The sequence below is a fragment of the Dryas octopetala genome, chromosome 1 (assembly GCF_963921425.1).
Source record: "Dryas octopetala chromosome 1, drDryOcto1.1, whole genome shotgun sequence".
Lineage (NCBI taxonomy): Eukaryota > Viridiplantae > Streptophyta > Magnoliopsida > Rosales > Rosaceae > Dryas > Dryas octopetala.
The window spans coordinates 31,309,156-31,335,340 of record NC_141366.1 but is presented as its reverse complement, the minus strand read 5'-3'; the positions used below and the strand labels follow the sequence as shown (position 1 = coordinate 31,335,340).

Genomic DNA, 26,185 nt, shown 5'->3' with positions numbered 1-26,185 from the left:
GTTGACCAAGGCTGTGGCAAATCGGGTGTTTTTGGACTCACTAGACAAGTTGGGCATGTGCGATATATATGCACCAACTTGAGGGGGAGTGTTGGTGTGAGTCAACACGTGTGATTATTGTGTAATTATTAGAATTAATTAGGTGATTTATTAATTCCTGTATTTTAGTTATAGGCCCATGTATATAAACCACATTTTGTGGTTTTATTCAATTAAGCATAAATCATATTGAAAACCCTAAACCTAGACCTTTTTCTGTTCAAGTTCATGATTGGAAGTTTTACGGATTGTCCCATTATTCTACTATGCATGAAGCGAGCAACATAACTAGAAATAATGAGATACAACCAAACAAAGGTTTCATTAATTTTTCAATACATTGTGAAATAGGAAAAGGCTCAAACCTTAATTTAGAGATAATTCACAGGTTTTTTCAATACATGAATCAAGCTCCTCTACAATAAGAACCAATGCTTCATACAATTGTCTCACAGATGAATGAGATTATAGGACTATTGCTGCTGAAATATATGCCCTTAGATTTTGCAAGACATGGTAACATTTCGAATTTTCAAGTCATTAATTGGACTTGTTCATTTGTCCCAAATACATAAGCTCCTGCAACATCCAAAATTCAGCATCAAATATGAATAGAAAATCATGTACAGAGAATGAAAAATGGTGAAAGAGTTGGCTGATAAGAGATAAGGAATTAATATTACCAAGTGAAGGCATCAAAAAGGTGAGCACGGCAATTCCAGAAATCTTTAAGGGCAACCCAGTCTTAATCATATCTCGGATTTCAAAGTGGCCGGTGGCAAATCCAACTGTATTAGAAGGGGTCGCTGTTGGAAGCAAGAAAGCAAATTGAGCCCCAATGCCTCCTGGAACCATAAGAAGGAGTGGATGCACTTTCATACTTTTTGCTATCTGAATTAGGAGAGGGACAACAAGTGTGGTAGTGGCATTGTTTGATGTAATCAACTCAGTGATGGTACTAGTTATGATCAATACAGCAGGTGTCATGGCTAAATATGGGACTGCCTCTAAGAAATCTAAGGTTTCTGACAATTTATCTGCAAGGCCACTCGACCGAACTCCGTCAGCTATGGCTAAACCAGCACCTAGTAACAATATGATGTTCCAGGGTAGCTTCTTGCATTTGTTCCAATCCATCAACTTCTCACCCTCTTTCTTCTTGTTTGGAACTATAAACAGCAAAGTTGCAATCATAACCTACATGGGTTTCAAGTCACAGTTCAAAATTTGATCCAACTACAAAAGGAAAGCTCAGTTTAGGTCTTTCATGTTTGTTGGTTATAAGATAAAAAGTACTCTTTCTTCTTTTTAATTGTGAAGACAGTACTGAAGGGCCATTACTCACACTGACAGTTCCATCACCGGCACGCCCATTGAAAAGGACTCCCCAGCCAGGAATATCCTGTGTTATGCTTCTTGTCATCCACAAAACTATCAGCATCTACACAAAACTCTTGTCACATAAATAACTGGAAGCAATATCCACCTGACACACTCATTACTATGCAAAACCAAGTACTTGGGAACGCACCGAAAACAAAGCCAATACCATCTTCTCAGCAAAAGCCATTGGACCTGCCCGTGCCACATCAAACTTGGGAAACATTAGGCCAAAACGAAAATAGAATATGAACATCATGCAATTTGTTGCCTATTTTGGCATATGGGTTGTTTTTCACAATTATGAAAACCAATTCAAAAGAGACCCAAAATGAGAAATTGAGTAATTGAGGGCTCTTACCTAACACTTCAAGCTCTCTCTTCAAATGGGCTTTGTCGAAATGAACAGAGAGAATCTCCCCCGAACTCCGTGAGCAATACAAGTAGCAGAGTATAGCCCACAAAGCCAAGAACATGAACAAAGCCAAAGGGAAGGCGAAAAAGAACCAGGTGCTGAAGGTGATGGGAGGTTCTTCAGGGAAATAGCTCTTCCACATTCCAACCAATATGAGGTTGACACCTGTCCCGGTGAGAGTGCTCATCCCTCCTATGATGGTGGAGTATATGACCCCCAGAATCACAGCTCTGCAGAAGTTGCCCACAACGATGGACTGGTCGGGACCCGTTGGGAAGTGTTGAAGGATGCCGGTGGCAACGGGCATCATCATCACCGCCGTTGCCACGTTGTGCATCCACATGCTCATGAAGGCTGTGGTGCCGCATATGCCAAGCAGGAGTAATGGTGGATTCAAGGGGTCTCCGCAAAAGAGCATGGTGATCTGTGTGGTGTGCTCCACGTGTCACATAATCTCGTTTTTTAATTAGTACAATAATTAACACTCTTTAGGCTTCTCTTATATGCTAATTAAGATAATTACTGTAATAGGCTAATAGCCTAATGGCATGTGAATTGTTAGTATGATATGCATGACAAGTAAACGTGTTTAAAGCATGGGTTATTGAAAACGGGAGGATCAATAAACAATAATATATAATTTTTTTTCAAGAAAAATGAAAACCCAAATCAGAAAAAGCTAGAATTCTGACTAGCCTGATTGGACCATATGGATTATGAAAACCCTGAAACGAGTCGTTGAAAAAACAGAGTGCAGAAATTAACAAGAGCCTCCCTTTTTTTTTTTTTTTTTTTTTTTTTTTTAACAAATTTGGAATGACTGCATGACTCACTCAAATAATTCACAAGATCTCATATTTAACTAAGATGCGTTATGCTTCGACCAAAAAAAAAAAAAAACTAAGATGCTTTATGCTAATTAAGATAATGACTGTAATAGAATAAATAAAAGACAAGTAAGCTTATTTAAAACATGGGTTATTGAAAATGATAGGATCCATAAACAACAATGTCTAATTTGAAAGACTACAATGATAAAATGGTATGAGACAAATTTCATAACCGATTTTTTTTTTCTTTAAAAGAAAAAGATAGCATTCTGATTAGGGTGATTGGATCATATTAAAAATATAAAATAAAAGTTGAAAAATAGAGTTCTCTGCTCATAATTTTCAGAATGCTATGAGAAAAATGAAAGCAAAAATCAGAAAAAGCAAGCATTCTGATTAGACTGATTGGATCATATGGGTTAATTTAGAGAAACCCAAAAAGAGATTTTGAAAAACAGAGTTGGAGAAACAAACTCACATTCAAGGCCAATCTTCTGTGAATGTTATAATGCTCAACAGCAAGAGCCAATATGAAGCTTCCAAGAACAAGGGCAATAACATCATCCATGTAAGACTGGGCAACATCATCAGCAGAGGCAATTCCAAAGAGAGGGAAGAGGAAGAGTGGGGACATGGAGGTAATTGGCATAGGCACAGCCTCTGTGAGCCACCAAGCAAACACCCAAGCAAGCACTGCCAACATGTTCCTGCTACTCACAGGCCCATCTAGCTTCACACAAAGGCATATAATGGTGCACAAAAGAGGCCCCAAGAGGATGAACAAGTTCTTGGTTGTTGCAATGGATTTCAGAGTTGAATAGAAGCTCTGGGACCTTTGGATTGGATCTTGGAGTGGGAGAAGTGGGGTTTTGGGGTCATCAGAAATGGAATTATGATTCTCCATGTGATCAGTCTTTCAGTCTTGTTGATTTTGGTTTTTGGTGTGTGAGAGCAAATGAGAGAAAAATGGTGCTTGTATTGCTGGTTTTGGGTAGAAAGTGGTAGACAAATTCGCTTGTCCTTTTTTATAATGTCCCATTATTCTGTATTTTTATTAATTGATTTGGATGTTGCTACTAATCAATGTCATTTATTTGCTTGGAGTTATCAACTTAATTGATGTCCAGGGAAATTGCCAAGTATGACATTTTCTCTTGGACAGTTTCTTACTCCAATTTAATGGGGCCAATATAGACAATTCGCCACCTGTCCACAAAAAGACAACAGGTTGCCCATGAACTGGATAATCATGTTAGGCTATATTATTGTTGTACCATGTAGTTTGGAATCTGTCAACAAAAAAAATTCATTTTTCTTTTTTGTTTTTAATAAAAATGAAGAGGCGTGGAATTTGGATATGGTTTTTTTTTTTTTTGGCTACTTGGAATTTGGATATGGTTGTATCATGTAAGAAGATCATTGGTATGGGCCCACTGGGGATCCAATTGGCAGTTGGTGAAGGATAGAGAAGGCCAATAAGCTAGTCACATATAGTATATACTTTCAGTTTTACTGCTATAATTGTTATAAGCTTGTTTGGCAGTGCTTTTAGAAAGTTTAAAAGAGTTTTTGTTTATGTTTAGCAAAAAAAATAAGAAGTGTTTTTGGATTCTAAAAGCATTTAGAAGTGCTTCCAGGTAGGTATTTTCTTAAGAAGTGCTTCAAAATATATTAATAAAAAACACTTCAATTTTTTTCAAAAAAAAATCTATGAATTTCTAACAAAAACGATTTTAGTAAAAGCAATTCCTATATAAGCACTTCCAAACAAGCGCATGTTAACTTCAAAATGAGGTGTCTGTACCAGTGGCATATTTAGTTTTATTGTCGTGTTGGAGACGGAGCTTACATGTAAGCATTGAAGTAAAATCTGTTAATTTTGGTTCCTGTCTGATTGGGACGTATGTCGAAATAATTCTTATAAGCCATTAAGAAATATTCATGAATATAGACCCCATTCTGAAGAAAGTAGCTAGGAAGCCACTCATTTTTATTTTAGACATCAAATTTAATGAACATCCTTTTGTATTATTTTGCATGCAACTCTTTTCTTTTGCCATAATTTTCTGCCCACATTTTGCAGGCTATGTATGTTAAGGCTTATGCAGAGCAATAATGTTCAATGAGAGACAATCTCTATGGTTTGGTAGTTATGAGTTATGACTCCCTTTTCGTTTGTGTCATGGTTGGTGGGTATATTACTGTGGAAAAAGTTTAGGAAAATATAAATAATAATTAATTTATGATTTATACGATTATAATTTGATTTAAATATAATTAAAAATTATTGTAATTATTGTATTATTAAATATAATTTGATTTTACTGTGGAAAAGTTAAGTATTATTGTATTTTTACAAATTCTTCCAAGATAGAGAAAAATAAACAACTCAAATTAAGATCTTTTGTCAATTACTATGACCCTCAAGTTTGGTTGGCCAATCAAATTAAGGTTTGAAAGATAAAAAGAGCAAAACGTGTGGGACTAAAAACAAGATCACCATCAATTAAGCCAAGCCCATCTCAATAATGCAGGTTCTGTGGATGGAAGTGATGCACGACACGCATCACTCAGCGATATTCATAATTCTTCTCCAAGTTACAGGGTGTAATGGGGTATATATGGCACCCATCAATTCAACAATCCTGATTCATGTGATGCCTTGGAGCATTGTTATTTATTAATTGTTATTTTCGCAATCATTTATTTTGATACAAATACTAGTAGTTGTGGTAATAGTAACAGCCTAACAGGTGCTGCATGCTACAGAGAAATTCATAAGTGAATCAACACTACCTAGCTAGAGAGACTTTCAATGAGTCTGCATTATATATTGGATACAAAATTAACAGTGTAGAGACCGAAATTTCGATAAAATAAAAAATCATTTAAATTGATCAATTCAAGTTCGATTATTTGTTTAGTTAAAAGTTGACAAGTGTAAGTTATGGGTCCCACATAGGGTTGCCACTCGGTTAGATCGAATCAGTGACGGGACTTACCAAAACCAAACCAAACCAAAAATTTTATTTTTTTTATTACGGTATTTGTTTTAGCTTGGCAATTTTCGGTTTGGTTTTGAACTTTTGGTAATGTCGATATCTAATATTTTCGATTTAATTACTATAAATTACAATTTAATTTAGAGAATAGTATAAATATTATAGAAAATTAGGATTAAATATCAAATTTTAATAATTTTTTGGTATAGCATGAAGACCATATAATATTTTAATTAAACTACTAAATTTAAATGTAGTTTTTTAGATTAAGTCACAAATATGTTGACCCCTTTGATTTGAGTCTTTTCTATTTGACATTTTTGTCCTTTGACCCACATATAATGGGTGTTAGTTAAAATTTATAAGATTTTGACAAAATTGCCCTTGAAGCTTTTTATATTTTCTTGAAAATTTGTTAATGTAGTCTCAACTTCACATTTAGTTGTGACTGTACGACACCCACAACTTCAAATTTAGTTGTGACTGAACGACACTCACATCTAAGTTGTGAGACAGTCACAATTAAGTTATGACTTAATTGAATTTTTTTTAAAAAAAATTATACTATAATATAATATAAATAGAGGTCAAAACAATACTTTTACTCAAAATAATACATAGTATAGTGGTGTGAGTTGTCTATTTCAATTTACCAAAACAGTCACAGTTAAGTTGTGACTGAATTGATATATTTTTTTTAATACAATATAGTATAAATTAATGATATTTGTGATGTAATATTATTTTTATTGTTTTATTATAGTGGCATGTAATGTAATATTTGCAAATTTTAATACCTTTTACTTTATTATTTTGTTTGACTTTTCAACTAGTACCTAATCTAAAATACTATTTAATTTTGATATCTAAATTAAAAAGTTATTGAAATTTAGTAGTTAAAATCAATGAACCTTTAATAATATGATTTTAAAGAATACATTTTTGTACAAATAGTTTAGTAATATATGTTAGTACCCATCATATTAATTAAGTATTTCTTAATTTAGTAATATATGAATATATGTACAATATAGATATTGTAAGACCCAAAATTTTCCAAATTTATTTTGGAATTTTTCTTTAATTTCTAGAATTTTTCTAGAAATTGTTGGGCGGAAAATCATATTTTTCACCTTAAGCTTTAATTGTTTGACCAACATTGACTAGAGTTTTGACCCAAGTTAGACCTTTAAAAGGTGGTGCTTTTACTCACGAACCCAACGGAGCAAGTCTCGTATTATTCCGAGTCTGGGAGATTATTTTATGAATTTCCCAAAAATTTCTTTTTCTTTAAAGCATTTTATCTTAGTTTGTGGAGCTTGAAATTTTCGAAACTTTTCTAAAGGGCAAATTGGTAATTTGACCTCATAGTTAATTAGTACTAGTCGATACGAGTCCGTAGTATTTTTCGGGGTATTTTTCTAAGTCCCGAGCTATTTTTAATTAATTTTTGAAGTTGGGGAATATAGGAAAAATAAAATAAAATAGAAAATACCAGATCGCGCCACGTGGCACGATCTGGGCCGTTGGATCTCGCATGGCCCATCTAATCCGACGGCTGCATGTACAACCAGCTGCATGGCCCGCGACACGTGGCAGCCTCTCCACTTGACACGTGGCGACGGTTGGTGGTGAGTCCACCCACTGAGTCAACGAGTTGACCGAGTTGACTCAGTCAAACCTTCCTATAAATAGTGCCGCACCCTTCCCAAGAGAGAGATTCTCTCTCCTCTCTCCTCCTTTCTCTCTCTTCTTCAATCTTGTTTTGAGTTTATCTTGAGTTCTAGAGCTCTGATCGACGATCCGATTTCGCCTACGCGATCGTGCCGACGAGCTCTTCAATTCTAGTAGTGTGAAGACTATGTTTTGGTAAAGTTTTAAAAAAAATCATTTCTGAGCTCCATAGGTAATTTCTTGATCCCTGTCAAATTTCTGCTAAAATTTTGTTAAATAAATCTCTTGTTAATTAGGCTATTTTAATCTTATTATTTAGCAAGTCTAGTAGTACCGAGACTCTGCTCGTGGGAAGTCTTCAACAAGTATACCCTTAACCCAGCTTATTTGATTTACTGTTGTTTAAGTGGTGGTTATAGACGAAACACCGTTTAACTGTTGTTATTAAATGAACTTAATAAATATTGAGGCCATATCAGTGGTAACCAAATAACGTGATGACTAAGGTCAGTCCATGAGCATACAAGCGTTGGGTACTTAGCCAGAGCTCCCTCAGTTTCCCCATGCACTGACCTGGTCACGTTGTAAGGTTCATATCTGATCAACCTCCTCGACAATAAATTAAAATAAACTTAGAAACCACACGATCTGACATGACTGTCTACCTCGGGGAGCAGGGTCATGCCGGATCAATAATTTAGAGAAGCCTAGCAAGTTACGCTAGTGCCAAACCTCTAAATTTTTACCTGGTCTTAACAGACAAGGCCGAGAGTACGTTTAGTACGTTCCTAATAGCTGTCGTCGGATTCGGATCTCCAGTTTCCCAACAGGTACAAGTGGGACCCAGACACAGGAAAGGGATCAGGCAAGGGACACACTTTGGTAAAGCAGGTAGGGGGAAGGTACCATATCCCGGTTATTGGATTTCCTGCCTATTTTCGTACTATATGTATATGAAAATGTCTTTCACAGAGAATGTGCATGATTTTTGTATGGCATATTTGTGTGATTTTCTGTGTGATACCTTAGACGACCTGAGAGTAACGGGCACGTGTTGTGACCTTGGGTTTCGATCCCCTAAACCTCCGGAGGGGTAAGTACGGACTGGTTAGTCGAATGTCCTTCTGGGGAGGCTAACCAATGTGGTATTACCAGGTAAATGGATACTCTCACCACAGTATCGAGGTGGTGGTTGAATTTCCGATACTGGCGGTTGGCCTGTATGTGATCGGTCGCAGGTATGTTTCTGAACTATGTCACGTGACAGGAAGAATTTTCACTGAAAAAGATGTATGAGCATGCAAAGGCTTTACTCACTGATTATTGGCATAATTATCTTTATCATTACTGGTTTTGGTTATAATATTATTGATAATGATACCCTGTTTTTGGGTGTGCATTGCTTTTAAACTGTTTTCCTTGAAATCCTATATTTTCGAGTATTGCTTCAAACCTAACCAGGATTTTCCCTCGAGGGGAAGCGATGAACGTATGTGACGCTTACCCCCTACTGTACTCTTGTAAGTGCAGATAATCCAGTTGTTGGAGACCAAGATTGAGGTCGTGGGTGTGGCACTTGCAGCTTGTCAGTTTCAGTCTTGCTATCTGGTTTAGATCCTTTCTTTGGATCCGTGGTGGTGTTTCTCTTTCATCCTCGTAGGTGGCATATCCCAATGGCTATCCATGAGTCCAATTTGTTGCACCACTTTTTTGAAGACTGAATCACTCTGGCGTGGGTTGGACTATCCTGACATATCTGTTTATCTACTGTTTTATTATGTAGCATTAGGGTTAGTGTATTTGAAACACATAACCCTCACGGGTTGGTACTCTTTACTATTATTTATAATATGAGGCATTTTCAGTAATTTCTTCCGTTGTATTTTTACTACTCTGATCCAACCCGGGTTCTTCAATAAAAAGGGCTTAACTCGTTTTAGAGAGCTTGGGAATATAATACTCGGGGTAAGGGGTATTATAGTCTCAAGATCTTTAAGACGGGTGCCGCTGTGGTGTTCCCAGTTTCGGGGCGTCACAGTAAAAAGTGGTATCAAAGCGGTACGACCTAAAATAATAATAATAATAATAAATAAATAGATAACTTTGTAAGATTGTTAGTAGATTATTTTTACTAATATGCAGGATATGCCAACCCAGAGCCGATTCAGCAGATTCCTTCGAAGTTTCCAACCAAACACATTCTTCGATAAGTCTTTCCCTTGAAACACTTTTGTTCCTTGTATTATTTGTGTCAATCATTCCCTTATTTGTTTTCAGTCTTGCTGACAAGATGCAGCCCCGTTTCGATCGAACTAACAGTAATGCCAATAATCGGTTCGACCCACAACAAATGGCTGAATTTATGCAGGCTTTCTTTGCTCAACAAGCTGGTAACCGTCTCACTCCCGCTGAACGTGAAGATAAGCGACGAGGCGAGTACTTAGATCGTTTCCTTAGGACTAAGCCGATGAAGTTTCACGGAAGTTTCGAACCCGATTTAGCTGAGAATTGGGTTACGCACATCGAGAAGAAGCTCGAGTCGATTAACGCACCAGATGAGTACAAGATCTGGCTAGCTACACATGTGTTTGAAGGCGAAGCTGACGGATGGTGGAGATGCATTAGGCACCGAGAAAATATTAACACTATGACTTGGGAAGGATTTAGGGAATTGTTCTACGACAGATATTTTCTTGAGCCACTGCAGATGACAAAGATGAAGGAATTCATGGATCTAGAGCAGGGAAACATGACTGTTTCTGAATACGTGGGAAAGTTTACTGAACTTGGACGTTTCGTCCCATCTACCATGAATGATGAGAAGGCAAAGACTGTCAGATTTCTGCAAGGTCTGAAGAACGGGATTCGCCAATACTTGGCAAGTCAAAGGTTTACAGTTTTCAAAGATGTGGTCAATGCTGCTTATGCTCAGGAGCAGGATTTCCTTGCAACTAGACAGAAAGGGGAAATTGCGAGGTCTGAGGGAACAAGACTAGGAAAAAGAAGAAATTTTCAGAGGGGAGGACCCTCTCGAAACCAAAGAAACTGGAAGAAGACTAGACTTCAAATTTGTTTCTAGTGTGGAGGTGAAGGCCACTACAGAAATGATTGTCCTACTAGAACACAGCAGAATGCCCCCAGGCCACAACCACAGATACAGGCTATACCACAACCATTTAGAGCTCAACCATTGCAACATGCACCACCACAACCCAACAATCGTGGAGGACAAGGAAAAGGTGGCGGAGGAAGACCACAACCAGCTAGAGGAGGATGAGTTTTTGCAGTAAGAGCTAACCAGGAAGAAGCCCCACTTGACGATACTATACTGCTCTTTAATACTGAAGTTAGAATTTTGTTTGATACGGGTGCTTCACATTCATTTGTCTCTGTTAGCTTTACTGAGAAATTAGGATTGCATGCTGAACCTTTAGCTGAAACCATCCACATGAGTACACCCATTGGAACAACAACCGAGGTAGATATAATTTACCAATCTTGCCAACTAGTAGTCCAAGGCCGAGTCTTGACAGCAAACCTATACCCTTTGAACATGGATTACTACGACCTTATTCTAGGAATGAATTGGTTACAAGAAAATCAGGCACAGATCGATTGTGAGAAAAGAAAAGTGAAGGTAGTCACGAGTAACAGAGAAGAGGTGATCATCCGATTGCACAAACCGCTACAACCCATCAACCCATTTCTGAGAGTTTGTTTTAAAAGCAAGAGAGTTATGCTATGCTATTCACTCATCATTTCCACACAAGCCAAGCAGAAGGAAGATAAACCAATACCAGTGGTAGACGAATACCCAGACGTTTTTCCAGAAGATCTGCCCGGAATCCCACCAACAAGAGAAGTAGAATTCAAGATTGAACTTGTACCGGCACTCAACGTATTTCAATCCCGCTCTACCGCATGGCACCAGCCGAGATGGTGGAGCTGAAGAAGCAATCAGACGACTTGAAGGAGAAGGGCTTTATCAGAGAAAGTATATCACCATGGGGAGCCCCTGTTCTATTTGCCAAAAAGCATGATGGGACATTGCGACTCTGCATAGACTACCGGAAGCTGAACCAAGTCACAATAAAGAACAAGTATCCATTGCCTAGAATTGACGAGCTATTTGATCAACTTAGTGGAGCGAGGTACTTCTCAAAGATTGATCTCAGATCCGGCTACCATCAACTTAGAGTTCGAGACGAAGACGTCCCAAAGACTGCTTTTCGTACTAGATACGGACATTATGAGTTCGTTGTGATGCCGTTTGGATTGACAAATGCACCTGCCGCATTTATGGACCTGATGAACCGAGCATTTCGTCCATACTTGGACAAATTTGTTATTGTCTTCATCGACGACATCCTGATTTACTCCAAGAGTAAGGAAGAGCATGAAGAGCATCTGAGAATTTTTCTACAGACATTACTTCAAAAGCAACTTTACGCCAAGAAGTCAAAATGTGAATTTTGGCTGAAAGAGGTACAGTTCCTTGGCCACATCATCTCAGAAAAAGGATTATCTCCTGATCCCAAGAAGATCGAAGCAGTTCTGAATTGGGAACAACCGAAGAGCATGACAGAAGTCCGTAGTTTTCTTGGATTAGCAGGTTATTACAGAAGGTTCGTAGAAGGTTTTTCCAAGATTGCTACCCCGATGACTCGATTACTCAGAAAAGGATTCAAGTTTGAATGGAACGAGAAGTGTGAAGAAGCATTCCAAGAGCTCAAGAAACGACTGACAACTGCCCCAGTGTTAGTCTTACCCAACAATGAAGATCCTTATGAAGTCTACACTGACGCGTCCATAATAGGAGTCGGATGTGTACTGATGCAGAATGGGCGAGTGATAGCCTATGCCTCAAGACAGTTGAAGGAATATGAAAAGAATTATCCAACTCATGATTTGGAGTTAGCCGCTGTTGTACACGCTCTAAAAATCTGGAGATGCTACTTGTATGGAGGTCGATTCACTGTTTTCTCAGATCACAAGAGCCTCAAGCATATATTCACTCAGAGAGATCTGAATTTGCGACAACGACGCTGGATGGAGTATCTTAAAGATTATGATTTTGAATTACAATATCATCCAGGAAAAGCCAACAAAGTAGCTCATGCACTGAGCAGAAAGAAAAACACTCTAGCCAGTTTAATGATGGCTGAACGGGAGATCCTACAGACTTTGGATCAGTACAAAGTCAACGTACTTCATGATGGAAGGATTGCAAGTATGCAGATTGAGCCCCAATTGGAGCAAGAATTAGTTCAAGAACAAGAAGGGGATCTAGAGATACAACAGAAAAAGAATGAGGTATACTCAGGAGATGCACCTGGGGAATGGAAGGTACATTCTGATGGAAGTTTGAGATACAGAGGCCGAATAGTTGTGCCAAACAGGAAAGAAACAAGACAACGGATTCTGAACGAAGCTCATTCTACCAATTTTGCTATGCACCCTGGAGGAACGAAAATGTATCAAGATTTGAAACGAAGGTACTGGTGGAAAGGTATGAAAAGAGACGTGGCTGATTTTGTTAATCACTGTGTGACCTGCCAACAAGTGAAAGCCGAACACCAGAAGCCGTCTGGATTGTTACAACCGTTACCTACTCCAGAGTGGAAGTGAGATTGTGTTACTATGGATTTCATCACCGATCTGCCGAGAAATACAAAAGGGCACAATGGTATTTGGGTTATCGTGGACAGACTCACGAAGTCAGCTCATTTCTTGTCGGTCAAGATGAACTCAGCCGTTGATTATTTTGCTGATCTCTATGTTGAATGGATTGTTCGATTGCATGGTATTCCGAAGACGATTGTTTCCGATCGAGATCCCCGATTTACGTCTCGATTGTGGCGGAAGTTACAATCTGAATTAGGTACTCAGTTGAATCTTGCAGTGCCTATCATCCGCAGACGGATGGGCAATCTGAAAGAGTTATCCAGATACTAGAAGATATGTTGCGAGCTTATGTTCTAGATTTCAGAGGTAAGTGGAGTGAGTACTTACCGCTCGCCGAGTTCGTATATAACAATAGTTATCAAAGCAGTATCAAGATGGCACCGTACGAAGCACTTTACGGAAGGCCGTGTCGTTCGCCACTCTGTTGGGCCGATGTTGAGGACCGAGTTGTTCTGGGTCCTGAAGTGATTAAAGAAACGACCGAAAAGGTCAAGATAGTCAAGAAACGACTAGAAACCGCCTAGAGTAGGCAGAAATCGTACGCTGATCGAAGGAGGAAGCCTTTGGAATTTCAAGTTGGGCGGAAAATCATATTTTTCACCTTAAGCTTTAATTGTTTGACCAACTTTGACTAGAGTTTTGACCCAAGTTAGACCTTTAAAAGGTGGTACTTTTACTCACGAACCCAACGGAGCAAGTCTCGTATTATTCCGAGTCCGGGAGATTATTTTATGAATTTCTCAAAAATTTCTTTTTCTTTAAAGCATTTTATCTTAGTTTGTGGAGCTTGAAATTTTCGAAATTTTTCTAAAGGGCAAATTGGTAATTTGACCTCATAGTTAATTAGTACTAGTCGATACGAGTCCGTAGTATTTTTCGGGGTATTTTTCTGAGTCCCGAGCTATTTTTAATTAATTTTTGAAGTTGGGGAATATAGGAAAAAGAAAATAAAATAGGAAATACCATATCGCGCCACGTGGCACGATCTGGGCCGTTGGATCTCGCATGGCCCATCTGATCCGACGGCTGCATGTACAACCAGCTGCATGGCCCGCGACATGTGGCAGCCTCTCCACTTGACACGTGGCGACGGTTGGTGGTGAGTCCACCCACTGAGTCAACGAGTTGACCGAGTTGACTCAGTCAAGCCTTCCTATAAATAGTGCCGCACCCTTGCTGGTTCTTCACCCATTTCAGCCGCACGCTTCCCAAGAGAGATTCTCTCTCCTCTCTCCTCCTTTCTCTCTCTTCTTCAATCTTGTTTTGAGTTTATCTTGAGTTCTGGAGCTCCGATCGACGATCCGATTTCGCCTACACGATCGTGGCGACGAGCTCTTCAATTCTAGTAGTTGGAAGGCTATGTTTTGGTGACGTTTTAAAAAAAAATCATTTCTGAGCTCCATAGGTAATTTCTTGATCCCTGTCAAATTTCTGCTAAAATCTTGTTAAATAAATCTCTTGTTAATTAGGCTATTTTAATCTTATTATTTAGCAAGTCTAGTAGTACCGAGACTCTGCTCGTGGGAAGTCTTCAATAGGTATACCCTTAACCCAGCTTATTTGATTTGCTGTTGTTTAAGTGGTGGTTATAGACGAAACACCGTTTAACTGTTGTTATTAAATGAACTTAATAAATATTGAGGCCATATCAGTGGTAATCAAATAACGTGATGACTAAGGTCAGTCCATGAGCATACAAGCGTTGGGTACTGAGCCAGAGCTCCCTCAGTTTCCCCATGCACTGACCTGGTCACGTTGTAAGGTTCATATCTGATCAACCTCCTCGACAATAAATTAAAATAAACTTAGAAACCACACGATCTGACATGACTGTCTGCCTCGGGGAGCAGGGTCATGCCGGATCAATAATTTAGAGAAGCCTAGCAAGTTACGCTAGTGCCAAACCTCTAAATTTTTACCTGGTCTTAACAGACAAGGCCGAGAGTACGTTTAGTACGTTCCTAATAGCTGTCGTCGGATTCGGATCTCCAGTTTCCCAACAGGTACAAGTGGGACCCAGACACAGGAAAGGGATCAGGCAAGGGACACACTTTGGTAAAGCAGGTAGGGGGAAGGTACCATATCCCGGTTATTGGATTTCCTGCCTATTTTCGTACTATATGTATATGAAAATGTCTTTCACAGAGAATGTGCATGATTTTTGTATGGCATATTTGTGTGATTTTCTGTGTGATACCTTAGACGACCTGAGAGTAACGGGCACGTGTTGTGACCTTGGGTTTCGATCCCCTAAACCTCCGGAGGGGTAAGTACGGACTGGTTAGTCGAATGTCCTTCTGGGGAGGCTAACCAATGTGGTATTACCAGGTAAATGGATACTCTCACCACAGTATCGAGGTGGTGGTTGAATTTCCGATACTGGCGGTTGGCCTGTATGTGATCGGTCGCAGGTATGTTTCTGAACTATGTCACGTGACAGGAAGAATTTTCACTGAAAAAGATGTATGAGCATGCAAAGGCTTTACTCACTGATTATTGGCATAATTATCTTTATCATTACTGGCTTTGGTTATAATATTATTGATAATGATACCCTGTTTTTGGGTGTGCATTGCCTTTAAACTGTTTTCCTAGAAATCCTATATTTTCGAGTATTGCTTCAAACCTAACCAGGATTTTCCCTCGAGGGGAAGCGATGAACGTATGTGACGCTTACCCCCTATTGTACTCTTGTAAGTGCAAATAATCCAGTTGTTGGAGACCAAGATTGAGGTCGTTGGTGTGGCACTTGCAGCTTGTCAGTTTCAGTCTTGCTATCTGGTTTAGATCCTTTCTTTGGATCCGTGGTGGTGTTTCTCTTTCATCCTCATAGGTGGCATATCCCAATGGCTATCCATGAGTCCAATTTGTTGCACCACTTTGTTGAAGACTGAATCACTCTGGCGTGGGTTGGACTATCCTGACATATCTGTTTATCTACTGTTTTATTATGTAGCATTAGAGTTAGTGTATTTGAAACACATAACCCTCACGGGTTGGTACTCTTTACTATTATTTATAATATGAGGCATTTTCAGTAATTTCTTCCGTTGTATTTTTACTACTCTGATCCAACCCGGGTTCTTCAATAAAAAAGGCTTAACTCGTTTTAGAGAGCTTGGGAATATAATACTCGGGGTAAGGGGTATTATAGTCTCAAGATCTTTAAGACGGGTTCCGCTGTGGTGTTCCCAGTTTCGGGGCGTCACAGATATAACTACTAATAAATCCGTAATTTCAATAGATTTTGGTAAATATTTGATTTTTTTTTTGTAATAATCGATTCGATTTTTTCAATAATTGGTACAATCCTATATTTTTTGTAGAAATTTACCAAAACTAAAATAAATTTTTTGTGTTTTGTTATTCAAATTAAAAAAAAAAATTGGTTTACCAAACCAAAAAATTTGGTCGGTAATTGATTGGTTTGATAAAAACCAATCCAAATGGCAGCCTTAGTCCCACACAAGATATATATATATGGGGCACGTGACTCATCAATTAATACAAAGTTGGCAACTAAGGGCCCATTTAGCACTGCTTCTTGGAAACACTTTTACTGGAAGCGCTTATGCTAAGAAGCACAAACATATTTTTATAAAAATTTTAAGTAGTTCATGCAAATGCACTTGTTATGTACTTCTCAAAAAACCTTTAAAAGTGTTTTTATAACTTAGAAGCACTTTTATTATTTTCTCCAAACGCTACTAAAAATGCTTCTATTAAGTTGAAAGCGCTTTTGACAATTCTATAAGCAATCTCAAACGGGCCCTAAATGTGCTAGAGCTGTGTTAGACTAGTTTTCTTTTCTGGGCTTTAGCCCTCCTTTGTACCCAAAAAAAAAAAAAAAGCTGGCAAGTAAAGAAAACATGTGGCGGCATCTAACAAGCTAATCAATTAAATCAAATCAATGACTAAATTAAAGGATAATGATCCTTAATTAGTTGATTGCCTAAATTAATGATATTAATTAGCTAAATCTTCTCAATCAAGTAGATTGATTTAAAAGCTAAATCGAATCAATTTGTTAAATTAAATCAATCAACCTAAATTCCATAAATCAAAACTTAATCTCATAAATCAAGGGATTTAATATTAAGGATTCTAAAATAAAAATCTCACTCTTACTATAAATACGGGCTCGTGGTTTAGAAGAAGGGACCTCCAGACCTGGGGTCAAAACAAACTAATTCTCTGTTAAGGCAAACATCAAGCACCATACAGACATATTGACTCCCTCACCATCAAAGCTAAAGAACACTTACTACGGGACACACCTTGTGGTCAAATGTTGATCAAGATCAAGCCTCAACGGCCCTTGACCATATTTTATCTTCAAACCGGGACTAAGTAAAGAGGCTTGAAAAGTTAACCATTCGTTTCAAGAATAAGTGGTAGCCACTCTTAGATAATCTTTTTGTAAGGAATACACACACACACACACACACACACACACACACACACACACACAAATATATATATACATAAATAATCACTCGCTCACCATAGAGCATGGAATTCCCCACTCACCTAACCACCCGCTCACTATAGAGTGGGAAATTCAATGATCGGAACCGTCCATTTTTTAGGTCCATCCTTAAGATTCGTCCCTGTAAAAAATCTGACAAATCGATAATTGTTTGGTCCTTCAAACTTTGCAGACAAATACAGTTCGTCAGATAAGGTTGAAATGATGTTGATAGTAATACATTGGCTAAACAGTTTTCGATTTGGCTAATTTTTTGCAAGGGTGATCTTTGAATAATGCTCTAAAATATGGACGGTTCCAATCATTGAAATTCGTTGCTGGGTGATTAGGTGAGCGGGGAATTTCCCGCTCTATGGTGAGCGGGGAATTTCCCGCTTGTGGTGAGCGAGTGATTATTTATGTGTGTGTATATATATATATATATATATTAGGGTGCTTTAATTAGAATCTCAAAATGAGAAAGAAAGTTAAACCAAACTCTAGCCGACCCAGAATTTAAGTAGAAACTCAAACTGTCCACCGAGCGCTCGGCAAATACATCTATAACTTGCATCAGCAAGTGCATCTACAAGCTAAAACATGCAACTACAACCTAAAATATATATTATGCAAGCTAAAAACATGCATCTGCAACTAAAAAAGGCATTTGTAAGCTAAAAAGATACATCTACAAACTACCGAGCTCTCGATAGTGCATATATTATTTTGTCTCTGCCCACGCATTTGTAATCATGGACAGATTGAGTTGTAACTTAATTTTCTAATTAGCTGGGTTTGTAGTTAAAATCTTTTAAAAACTGAGTTTATGAGTAATTTATTAATATTTTTAACCAATAAATATATCAAATACAATTTTTTTGAGATGATAAATACAAATGAAATACAAGTATATATTAAGTATAAATTATTTTGTACACCATTCTCTTGTCAGTTTAATTTTTAGGAAATTTGTCTTTAGAGATGGCTTTCCAAGAAATCTCCGAACCCAAAAAGAAGAACAACTTCATTCGTTCATTTATGCTTCAAATTTCACTCTCACATTCACCAGCCATGTGAAATCACAGGAATAGTACTGGTTACCATTGAGAGTGTGGATAGTCTTTGTCAGACTATGAATACGAGTGACCTGGGAAGCTTCCTTCTCTGTTTTTTTGTATGCAATCTGAATATGATCAAATCTTCCACTTAATATGGTTTGCATAGGATGGATGATCTAATGGATTACCCCCAAACTTGGTCAAACAAAGAGAGTCAAAATTTGCAAGACGATCAATAGTGAAACATCGGAGTCAGTAGGCGGCTCAATTAAGTATGATACAGATTTAGAAAGAAAAAAAAAAAAAAAATTATAGCAGATACAAAATGAATTTTCAAGTATTTGAATTAGACTTTTATATTTTTCACCAAAGAATAAATGCTTAAATCCAAACTACTGATTTGTGTGGGAAGAAAATATCAGCATTTGAACATTCTGTTGTGTTTTCTAATTGTCCTTGTTGTCTTTTTGGCTTTTGCCACAGTTATCATAAATTTAGTGACACCAATTATTGCTGTAATCATATTGTTTTTTTACTTTATTTTATCAAAATTCACTGTCAATTGCTTAAAAGGTTATCTACACAGTAAACACTTGCAGTAAAAAAAAATTGGATATTGAAAGAAATAAAACAGCTGGTAAAAGAGGCCCGAATTATTCTAGTATTTTCAGGCTGTTTCTGAATTTTAAGCTAACCCATAAAATCTCTCTCAACACTTGATTACTACCCCATGATCTTAAACTAATATTTTGATAGCCTAATATTGATTTTAACTTTTAGGAAAAAAAAAAAAAACCTTTCTTTTTTCAACCTTCTTTTTGTTTTTTGTTTTACTTTTGTGGTGGTTCAACTATTTTTGTCTCAGTGGGTAAGTGAGTTCCTATCTCAATGGACATGGGTTCCTATATCTTTAATATATATATATATATATTTTTTTTTTTTTAGGAAGTTCCTATATCTTTAATTAATGTCTTTGATTGCTCCCTTTTTTATTTGGGCTAGAGTGTAGCTTATTTGATCACTTTTGAGTTTGGGCTCTTTGTATTTTGTAACGTAATGGGCTTGGGGTTGCATAGTTTTGTTTGTTGGGCCCACAATGGAATGATTTTGGGCCAGCTGAAGACCCGGTGGCAGTTCTGTGATAAATGGTTGTTTTAAGCCATGTTTTAGCATGTCACAGTCTATTTTTGAAAAGGGCTGCTATATCCATGGTCATTTTCTTCTCACTACGTACCCATTTTTCACCTCACACTCCTTTTTCTTTTTTATTTCTTTAATTTCTCAAAACACACTCCAAAAATATTCAAAATACCCTCATTTACACAAAATAAAAACTAAAACCTAACTAATCCACCCCCGACCATTGTCACTGGCCTTCCACCGATATGGAGGTCGACAAGATTGTGGGCCCCTGCATCTGATTGGAGAAAGAGTGACAGAGAAAGAATCTAGAGAGAAAGAGAGAGAGTAGAAAGTAGAGAGTAGAGAGTATAAAGAATCCAAAACGAACTCCGGATATGCAACAGATGCACCCACTTTGAATATCCCAAGAAATTAATGCCACTAATCAAGCATTAATTTCCCAAGACACCTAAGGCAGGTTGAGCATTTTAAATTAAATGGAAAACATGTGAAGTAAAAATAAAACTTATTTATAAAATCAACCCCCAATGTTACGGTAATTCATTGTAACTTTGAAGAATTATATAAATTCGAAATACATAGCAAGCATAGAATAAAGGTTTCAAAACTATGCAAACGTATAATCAAAGTAAATGACTCAAAAACCATCTCCAAACAATGGAGGTAAAATCATTCAAGACATATTTGATACAAGAAAACAATCAAATGACATCACCAATTAAATCCAGGAAGTTGACAAGTCTCAAAATGTTGCTCTACTCGACCATCGTCCAAGTTCGTCTCTTTATCATACTCGTACCTATAAAAACATCCAATAAACAAGGAACACAAAAACAATGTAAGGGGTAAGCATCTCATACGATCATAGCTTCCCTCATGGGACCCTGCTAGGTTTGAAAACCACAAAACCATTCTCAGTGAAAAACATAGTGAAAATCCTTTTCCATCGGATTCTTAAATCATTAAAAACAAGTTCTTCAAACATTTCCTTTTCAATCATTTTTCAAAACATTTATGACTCGACTGTACAGCAATATGATTATAAACATGCAATTTCATAACAAATCATTCATATTTGCTGGTCAATACACGTTAGGTATGACTATGGCCAGCTATTAAAAGAAATAGCATTCATAGTGAGAGTGTCATGGTAAACAGAAATAGGAAATCGTAGTTGAGAAACCTTATTTACTGCCACTTGATCAATCATGGGTCCCCATTTCGCACAAGCCCACGTAGCCACGTATTAGCTTGACTAAACTCCCCATAATGTACTGATCAATTTTTCTAGATGGTTTAGGGATTTGAACTCAAGGTCACGTCCTACGCTACCCAAACTCTCAAACCCATCATACAAATATAGCATATTATAATAATTTAAAAATACGAACACATACAAAGTTCATAGTCAGGAATGTGGGATAAATCTCCCTACCTGAAATCCAATGCTCTTCACGTATTCTCTTAAATAACCTATGCATCCACATCCGTCTCGAATCCATTGTCTTCTTGTCACATCACAAAAAAAATCTTTCGGTAACTGGTAATCCTAGTGTCCGACAATATGACAATTTTGTCAAAAGTTAAGTTCATCACAATCTCATTATGACTCATCGTTTTAGGTCACCCATTCCTAAATACTCTAGTTCTAAGTGAACTAAACTCTACTCTTTAGGGTTTCTAAGTTTCAAGATAATCTTAAAGTCAAACTACTTGACTAATTGCGTTGGTTTACAGCAATTCCACAAATTAATTTAAGTTAGAATAAATTAAACCTATGTATTATCTATTTAATTAATTAGTATTTCTCCAAAATATTCCACTAATTAATCAAGCTTGAATAATAGTTTAAATCCAATTTAATCTCTACAAGTTAACAACTTTTAATTAAATCTCTAAATTAAGGTTACAACTAATCATATTTAATTAACCCAATAAATTAAGCAATTAAATCTCTAAAATAAACATAAACATGCTTAATTAATAAATAAATCCTACTTAATTAATCTAAGCATGCAACATAATATTAAAGCCTAAGACAAAATAAATAAAGCAGAAAAATAAATAAAAAACTTACCCAATTATAGACCGCCAAAGTTAGACTCCACTCCTAAGGGCTCCTCCTCCTTGGCAAGCTCTTCAAAAGAAAACTTTTAAACTATGAGAATTTTCTTTCCTTTTGGTATGTTTGCTCTTAGAGAGACTCCCAAAAAACTAAGGAGTGAGTATCTTAAACTTCACTTGATGGTGCAAGTGAAAATGAGGTATAAAGGTCTCTATTTTATAGGTACAAGGGGTGAGAAGTTTCTCTAATTTTCAAAATTGTCAAAAATAAGGGAAAAACATACACAAAACTGGCTGAGTAGCCTGGCTACAGTACGCGTGGGTCAAAGGGGGCTGGGCTAGGTTGACGGGGTCTTGAGTGGAATCAATAGCCCAGATCTCTTTGGTTAAATGATCTCTAACGGTGGAGATTAAAAAAGAGGGAAGACTTAAGTGTAAAGCAACACACCGACCTTCTCGTGTGCACTCCCGCGTTAGCGCCACTGGCGCCTCTTCAGTGCATCTCCTCCAACCGGAGCATGCCACGTGGCATCCAGTCAACATCTTTTCCTTTCTTTTAATTTTTTGAATTTTCTTTTTTGTTTCTAATTTCTCCAAATTCGAAAATTCACCAAAAATAGCTTAGGATTTTAAATAATTTCCCGAAAAATCCTACGAACTCGTATTGATGAGTACTAATTTCTCATAGCCTCAAAATAGTCAAATCACTTTTAGAAAAATTATGAAAAATCCTCATTTCATAATTTAATTTCAAAAAATAAAATTAAATAAAATAATCACCAAACTCTTGAATTTCTTTTCAAGAATTCACTTTCACACAACTAAATTCCAAAACCACGACCAAAGGTCCAGGTTAGTTAAAACAAAGTTAAGGAAAATTTCAATTCTGTTAATTAAACCTTTAGAACATGATTAGAGGCTTAAGTAACAAAATTAACAAAAGATGAAAAATTTAGGGTGTTACATTTAATTTAAGTTTTAGAGGTTTGAGAATGAGAAATCAATTACATTTCCACGTTTGATAAGTATAGGGAAGTGAAATCAATTCTTGACCTAAAGAAATCTGATGCCCTTATCAAGGGAAAAATAAAACCCTTGCTCCAGCTTGAGTTTTGTTTTTCCCCTCTTAGGAAAATATTTATTGCTTTTTTTGGGATAAAATTAACCCTGCTATTATTTTAAAATGTTATCTCTATTATCATCTTTAAATAAATAGTAAATGTGGATATAATTAAAAAACTAACATTTTATATTTCTAATTCCTACACAAGCCAAATATGAGAATAAAAATAAAAAAGTAATTTCTGATTTACTTCTTCAAAATTATCAAACATAACATAACATAGTAAAGTAAAGAAAATTTCACATTTCTTTTCTTCCGAAAAAGGCAAAGTAACTAATTTTCCGCGAGGCCGTGAAGCAAACGGCCCTCAATGGCTTTTCCGTTATCTCTTGTGATTTCTATTTCTGTCCTGTAATTTCTATGTCGTTTCCTCTAATATATAATATTTTATCGGTGCTGACGTGTAACACGTTTTGTGGACCTGAACTCATCAAAAGCAAATACTAGATAGGTTGTCTGTTGGTGATATGATCGCTCCACATTAACCTTACAGTTGCCTCAGTGGATGTCCACCTCTCCTTTTCTAAGCATTTCACGTGGCCCCCACTTTCCATACACTTCCACCAAAGCATTACCTTTCCCAACGAAAGTCAAAACCACCGTTTTCTTTATCAAATAAATAAATTAGTATTATGTATTGTCGTAGTGTTAAGTTGTTAACACTACCTAACATATTAACACGCAGTGTTATTAATCTCACCTAATTCATATTTAAAACGTTAAATTCAAAATAATAACCTTAAAATTTGTACAAGTAAATTAATAAAGCGTTACGTTAAGCACAATAATTATTCTAAGTAAACAATTTTTAATTGAAAAGGATAATTGAGTAAAACGAGTGCTCGTATCAGCTTTACGTCTCTCTCACTCAGTTTTCTCCGCTCACACACTTTCTCCCCTACTCCAACAGCACTGCGAAACCCTCTCAGAGAAGAAATGAAAACTGCAAAATCAACCATTGAAGCACAGCTTCAAATCCAAGCAACCCTGGCGGAACTCCCACACGAGGTGATCATCAACATACTCTCTCGTTTACACGTTGGTCGCCTCCTCTGCCTTAGGTCTATTTCGAAACCATGGCGGTACCTCATCGACAGCTCTTATTTCATCCATCTCCACCTTCATAAATCCACAGAAACCAAATCCCATCTCAGCTTGATCCTCCGTAAGGACTCTGACCTCTATTACATCAATTTCGATTCCTTAGACGACGTCGTTGAGCTCAACCACCCTCTCATGTGTTACAGCAATCGAATTCGCGTTCTGGGTTCTTGCAACGGCCTCTTGTGCATCTGTAATGTGGCCGAGGACATCGCTTTCTGGAACCCATGGACGAAAAAGTACAGGATCTTGCCCTCTTTGCCCACCGATCGAAAGCGCGACTCAGGTATGTGTTTGTGTGGTGCTAGGGTTTATGGGTTCGGATACGACGTCGTTCATGATGATTATAAGTTGATTAGGATTTCACAGTTTATAGGATGGGATTGTCTTTCGTTTGAGTCTGAGGTTAAGGTTTATAGTCTTAAAATGAATGCGTGGAAGAAAGTGGAAGACATGCCTTATGTGCTTTGTTATACACGAAAAATGGGGATTCTTGTCAGTGGTTGTGTGCATTGGGTGGTGACCCGGCAGCTTGAATTGGATCAACTCGCTAGCGAATTGGTCATTGCCTTTGATATTGTGGAAGAGACTTTTCGTGAGGTTCCGATGCCGGAGAGCATGAACAGGAAGTGTCAGATTGACGTGGCGTACTTGGGAGGGTGCCTTTGTATTGTGGCTAAATATGATGATGTGGGTGTTGATGTTTGGACGATGAAGGAATATGGGGTTAAGGAGTCTTGGAGTAAATTGTTTACCGTTGCGCAGGCTCAAGGGGTTAGAGGGTGTAAGACTGTTAGGCCTTTGGTTTATTCCAAGAATGGCCGCCAAGTTTTGTTGGAACAGGACCACGAAAATCTGGTTTGGTTTGACTTGAAAAGCCAGAGGGTCAAGAGTGTTAAAATTCGCGGTTTGCCAGACTTGTTTGAGGCTGTAGTTTGTACGGAAAGCCTTGTTTCGGTTAATCCTAGTAGACGAGATGATAGGAAGAAGCATGAATTGGGAGATGAAAAGAAGAGTAAGAAGAGGTAAATGACATGATTTTCTATTTCATTACACCCATGGAGATTGATATATTTGTTTTGGTATCATTTTCATTGAAGACATAATTTTGATTCATTGGTAACATAATAATAGGATATCTGTTCTCTGTCTGTCATTAGTTTCTTCTCTTGACTTAGAGTGCTTGAGTTTTTACTTAATTCATCAATTAATGCTTAAATGTGATTTTTTAAAGCGTTGTATGTTTGACTGCAATATTGCTGTATGGTATGATGTGAATCAGTAGTCAATACCTCATGAGTTGGTCCTTGTATTTTTCAGGGATGATTTCCTGGCAGAAGGCTTCAAATTGGTGCTATAGGCAATCAGAAAAAAAGGAAGAGCAACATTGTGGAAGAGTTAATTTTCTGAATTTTTACTTGTACGATAATGTTTTTTAGTTGTTTGCACTGATAAAATTAATTTGTTTGCACAAAATGAGATAGGAATGCAGCATGATTTTAACAATTAGAACTTGGGAGTTATCAAAAAGTAGGATCAATAGGAATACATCAGTGTCTCACTTACCCACTTTGGTCGTTGGCTCATTTGTTTCTCTCAGGGCTGAAAATGAAGGAATGGGGCCGTGCTTGAGCGGATCATCAGAGTGTGCTAAACAATTGGAGCATAGTTACCTAACAATACTTGAAATTTGTTTATACGAAGATCCTTGGTCAAGTTTTGTCTGATCACCATCTCAGGTGCACATTTCTTCCACAGCTGCTAACCAAGAATAAGGAGGCTCCTTTTGTTATGTATCTTGAATGCAATAATCACTGTACTTTCTGATAGTCACTGTGCTGTTAAATTTAATAGTCACAACACTTTTGAATGTAATAGTCTCTGTGCTTTCAAAGTTTGTATGTACCATAAATGAGTATGTACTATGTTGGAACTTCAACCTTCTAACCTGCAATTATAGTTAATTTTGGTTGAGTTTTTGTTTATTTTTTGTGTAAATTATCTTGGTTCAGTTTAATTGTTACTAGTTTGTGACACTGTTCAACTGATGAACTGAAATGATCTTTGGCAATTGTGTATGAGCATAAGCATTTTTACATTAGGATTAGACTTTTGTAATTCACTTTGAATGCACATAAACCACAAGTGTGAACATCTCAGTCATCTTGCTGGGTTCCTACATGAGGGATCATGAAAGTTCTTT

At 37.2% G+C, this 26,185-nt stretch overlaps 2 protein-coding genes across 4 annotated transcripts; one reads left to right on the top strand and one right to left on the bottom strand.

The window, feature by feature from the left end:
• Nucleotides 1-355: 355 nt before the first annotated feature.
• Nucleotides 356-3,655, bottom strand: LOC147299758 (tonoplast dicarboxylate transporter-like). Its single transcript, XM_086246113.1, has 6 exons — nucleotides 3,143-3,655; nucleotides 1,781-2,258; nucleotides 1,571-1,614; nucleotides 1,385-1,480; nucleotides 723-1,236; nucleotides 356-618 (listed from the first exon to the last, which is right to left on the bottom strand). Exons 1-6 carry the CDS (start codon nucleotides 3,566-3,568, stop codon nucleotides 572-574), a joined length of 1,605 nt encoding a protein of 534 aa, XP_086102239.1. The 5' UTR covers nucleotides 3,569-3,655; the 3' UTR covers nucleotides 356-571.
• Nucleotides 3,656-23,752: 20,097 nt separating this feature from the next.
• On the top strand, nucleotides 23,753-25,970 carry LOC147299757 (F-box protein CPR1-like). 3 transcript variants are annotated; one of them, XR_015119879.1, is made up of 3 exons: nucleotides 23,753-25,007; nucleotides 25,303-25,402; nucleotides 25,583-25,970. XR_015119879.1 is itself a non-coding variant. In XM_086229154.1 (3 exons), exons 1-2 carry the CDS (start codon nucleotides 23,818-23,820, stop codon nucleotides 25,340-25,342), a joined length of 1,230 nt encoding a protein of 409 aa, XP_086085280.1. In that variant the 5' UTR covers nucleotides 23,753-23,817; the 3' UTR covers nucleotides 25,343-25,379; nucleotides 25,583-25,970. The 3 variants fall into 3 exon arrangements, 2 of the variants coding, with proteins under 2 accessions (XP_086085280.1, XP_086085279.1); XM_086229154.1 differs by having other exon boundaries at nucleotides 25,303-25,379; XM_086229153.1 differs by having other exon boundaries at nucleotides 25,303-25,970.
• The last annotated feature ends 215 nt before the right edge of the window (nucleotides 25,971-26,185 follow it).

Bases quoted from the DNA above. Each gene is read 5' to 3' on its own strand.
- LOC147299757 (XM_086229154.1), top strand. From the start codon at position 23,818: ATGAAAACTGCAAAATCAACCATTGAAGCACAGCTTCAAATCCAAGCA. The intron at 25,008-25,302 runs GTAAATGACATG...TGTATTTTTCAG, and splicing joins GAAAAGAAGAGTAAGAAGAG to GGATGATTTCCTGGCAGAAG.
- LOC147299758 (XM_086246113.1), bottom strand. From the start codon at position 3,568: ATGGAGAATCATAATTCCATTTCTGATGACCCCAAAACCCCACTTCTC. The intron at 2,259-3,142 runs GTGAGTTTGTTT...CACACCACACAG, and splicing joins ACAGAAGATTGGCCTTGAAT to ATCACCATGCTCTTTTGCGG. The intron at 619-722 runs GTAATATTAATT...TGGATGTTGCAG, and splicing joins CTTTTTGATGCCTTCACTTG to GAGCTTATGTATTTGGGACA.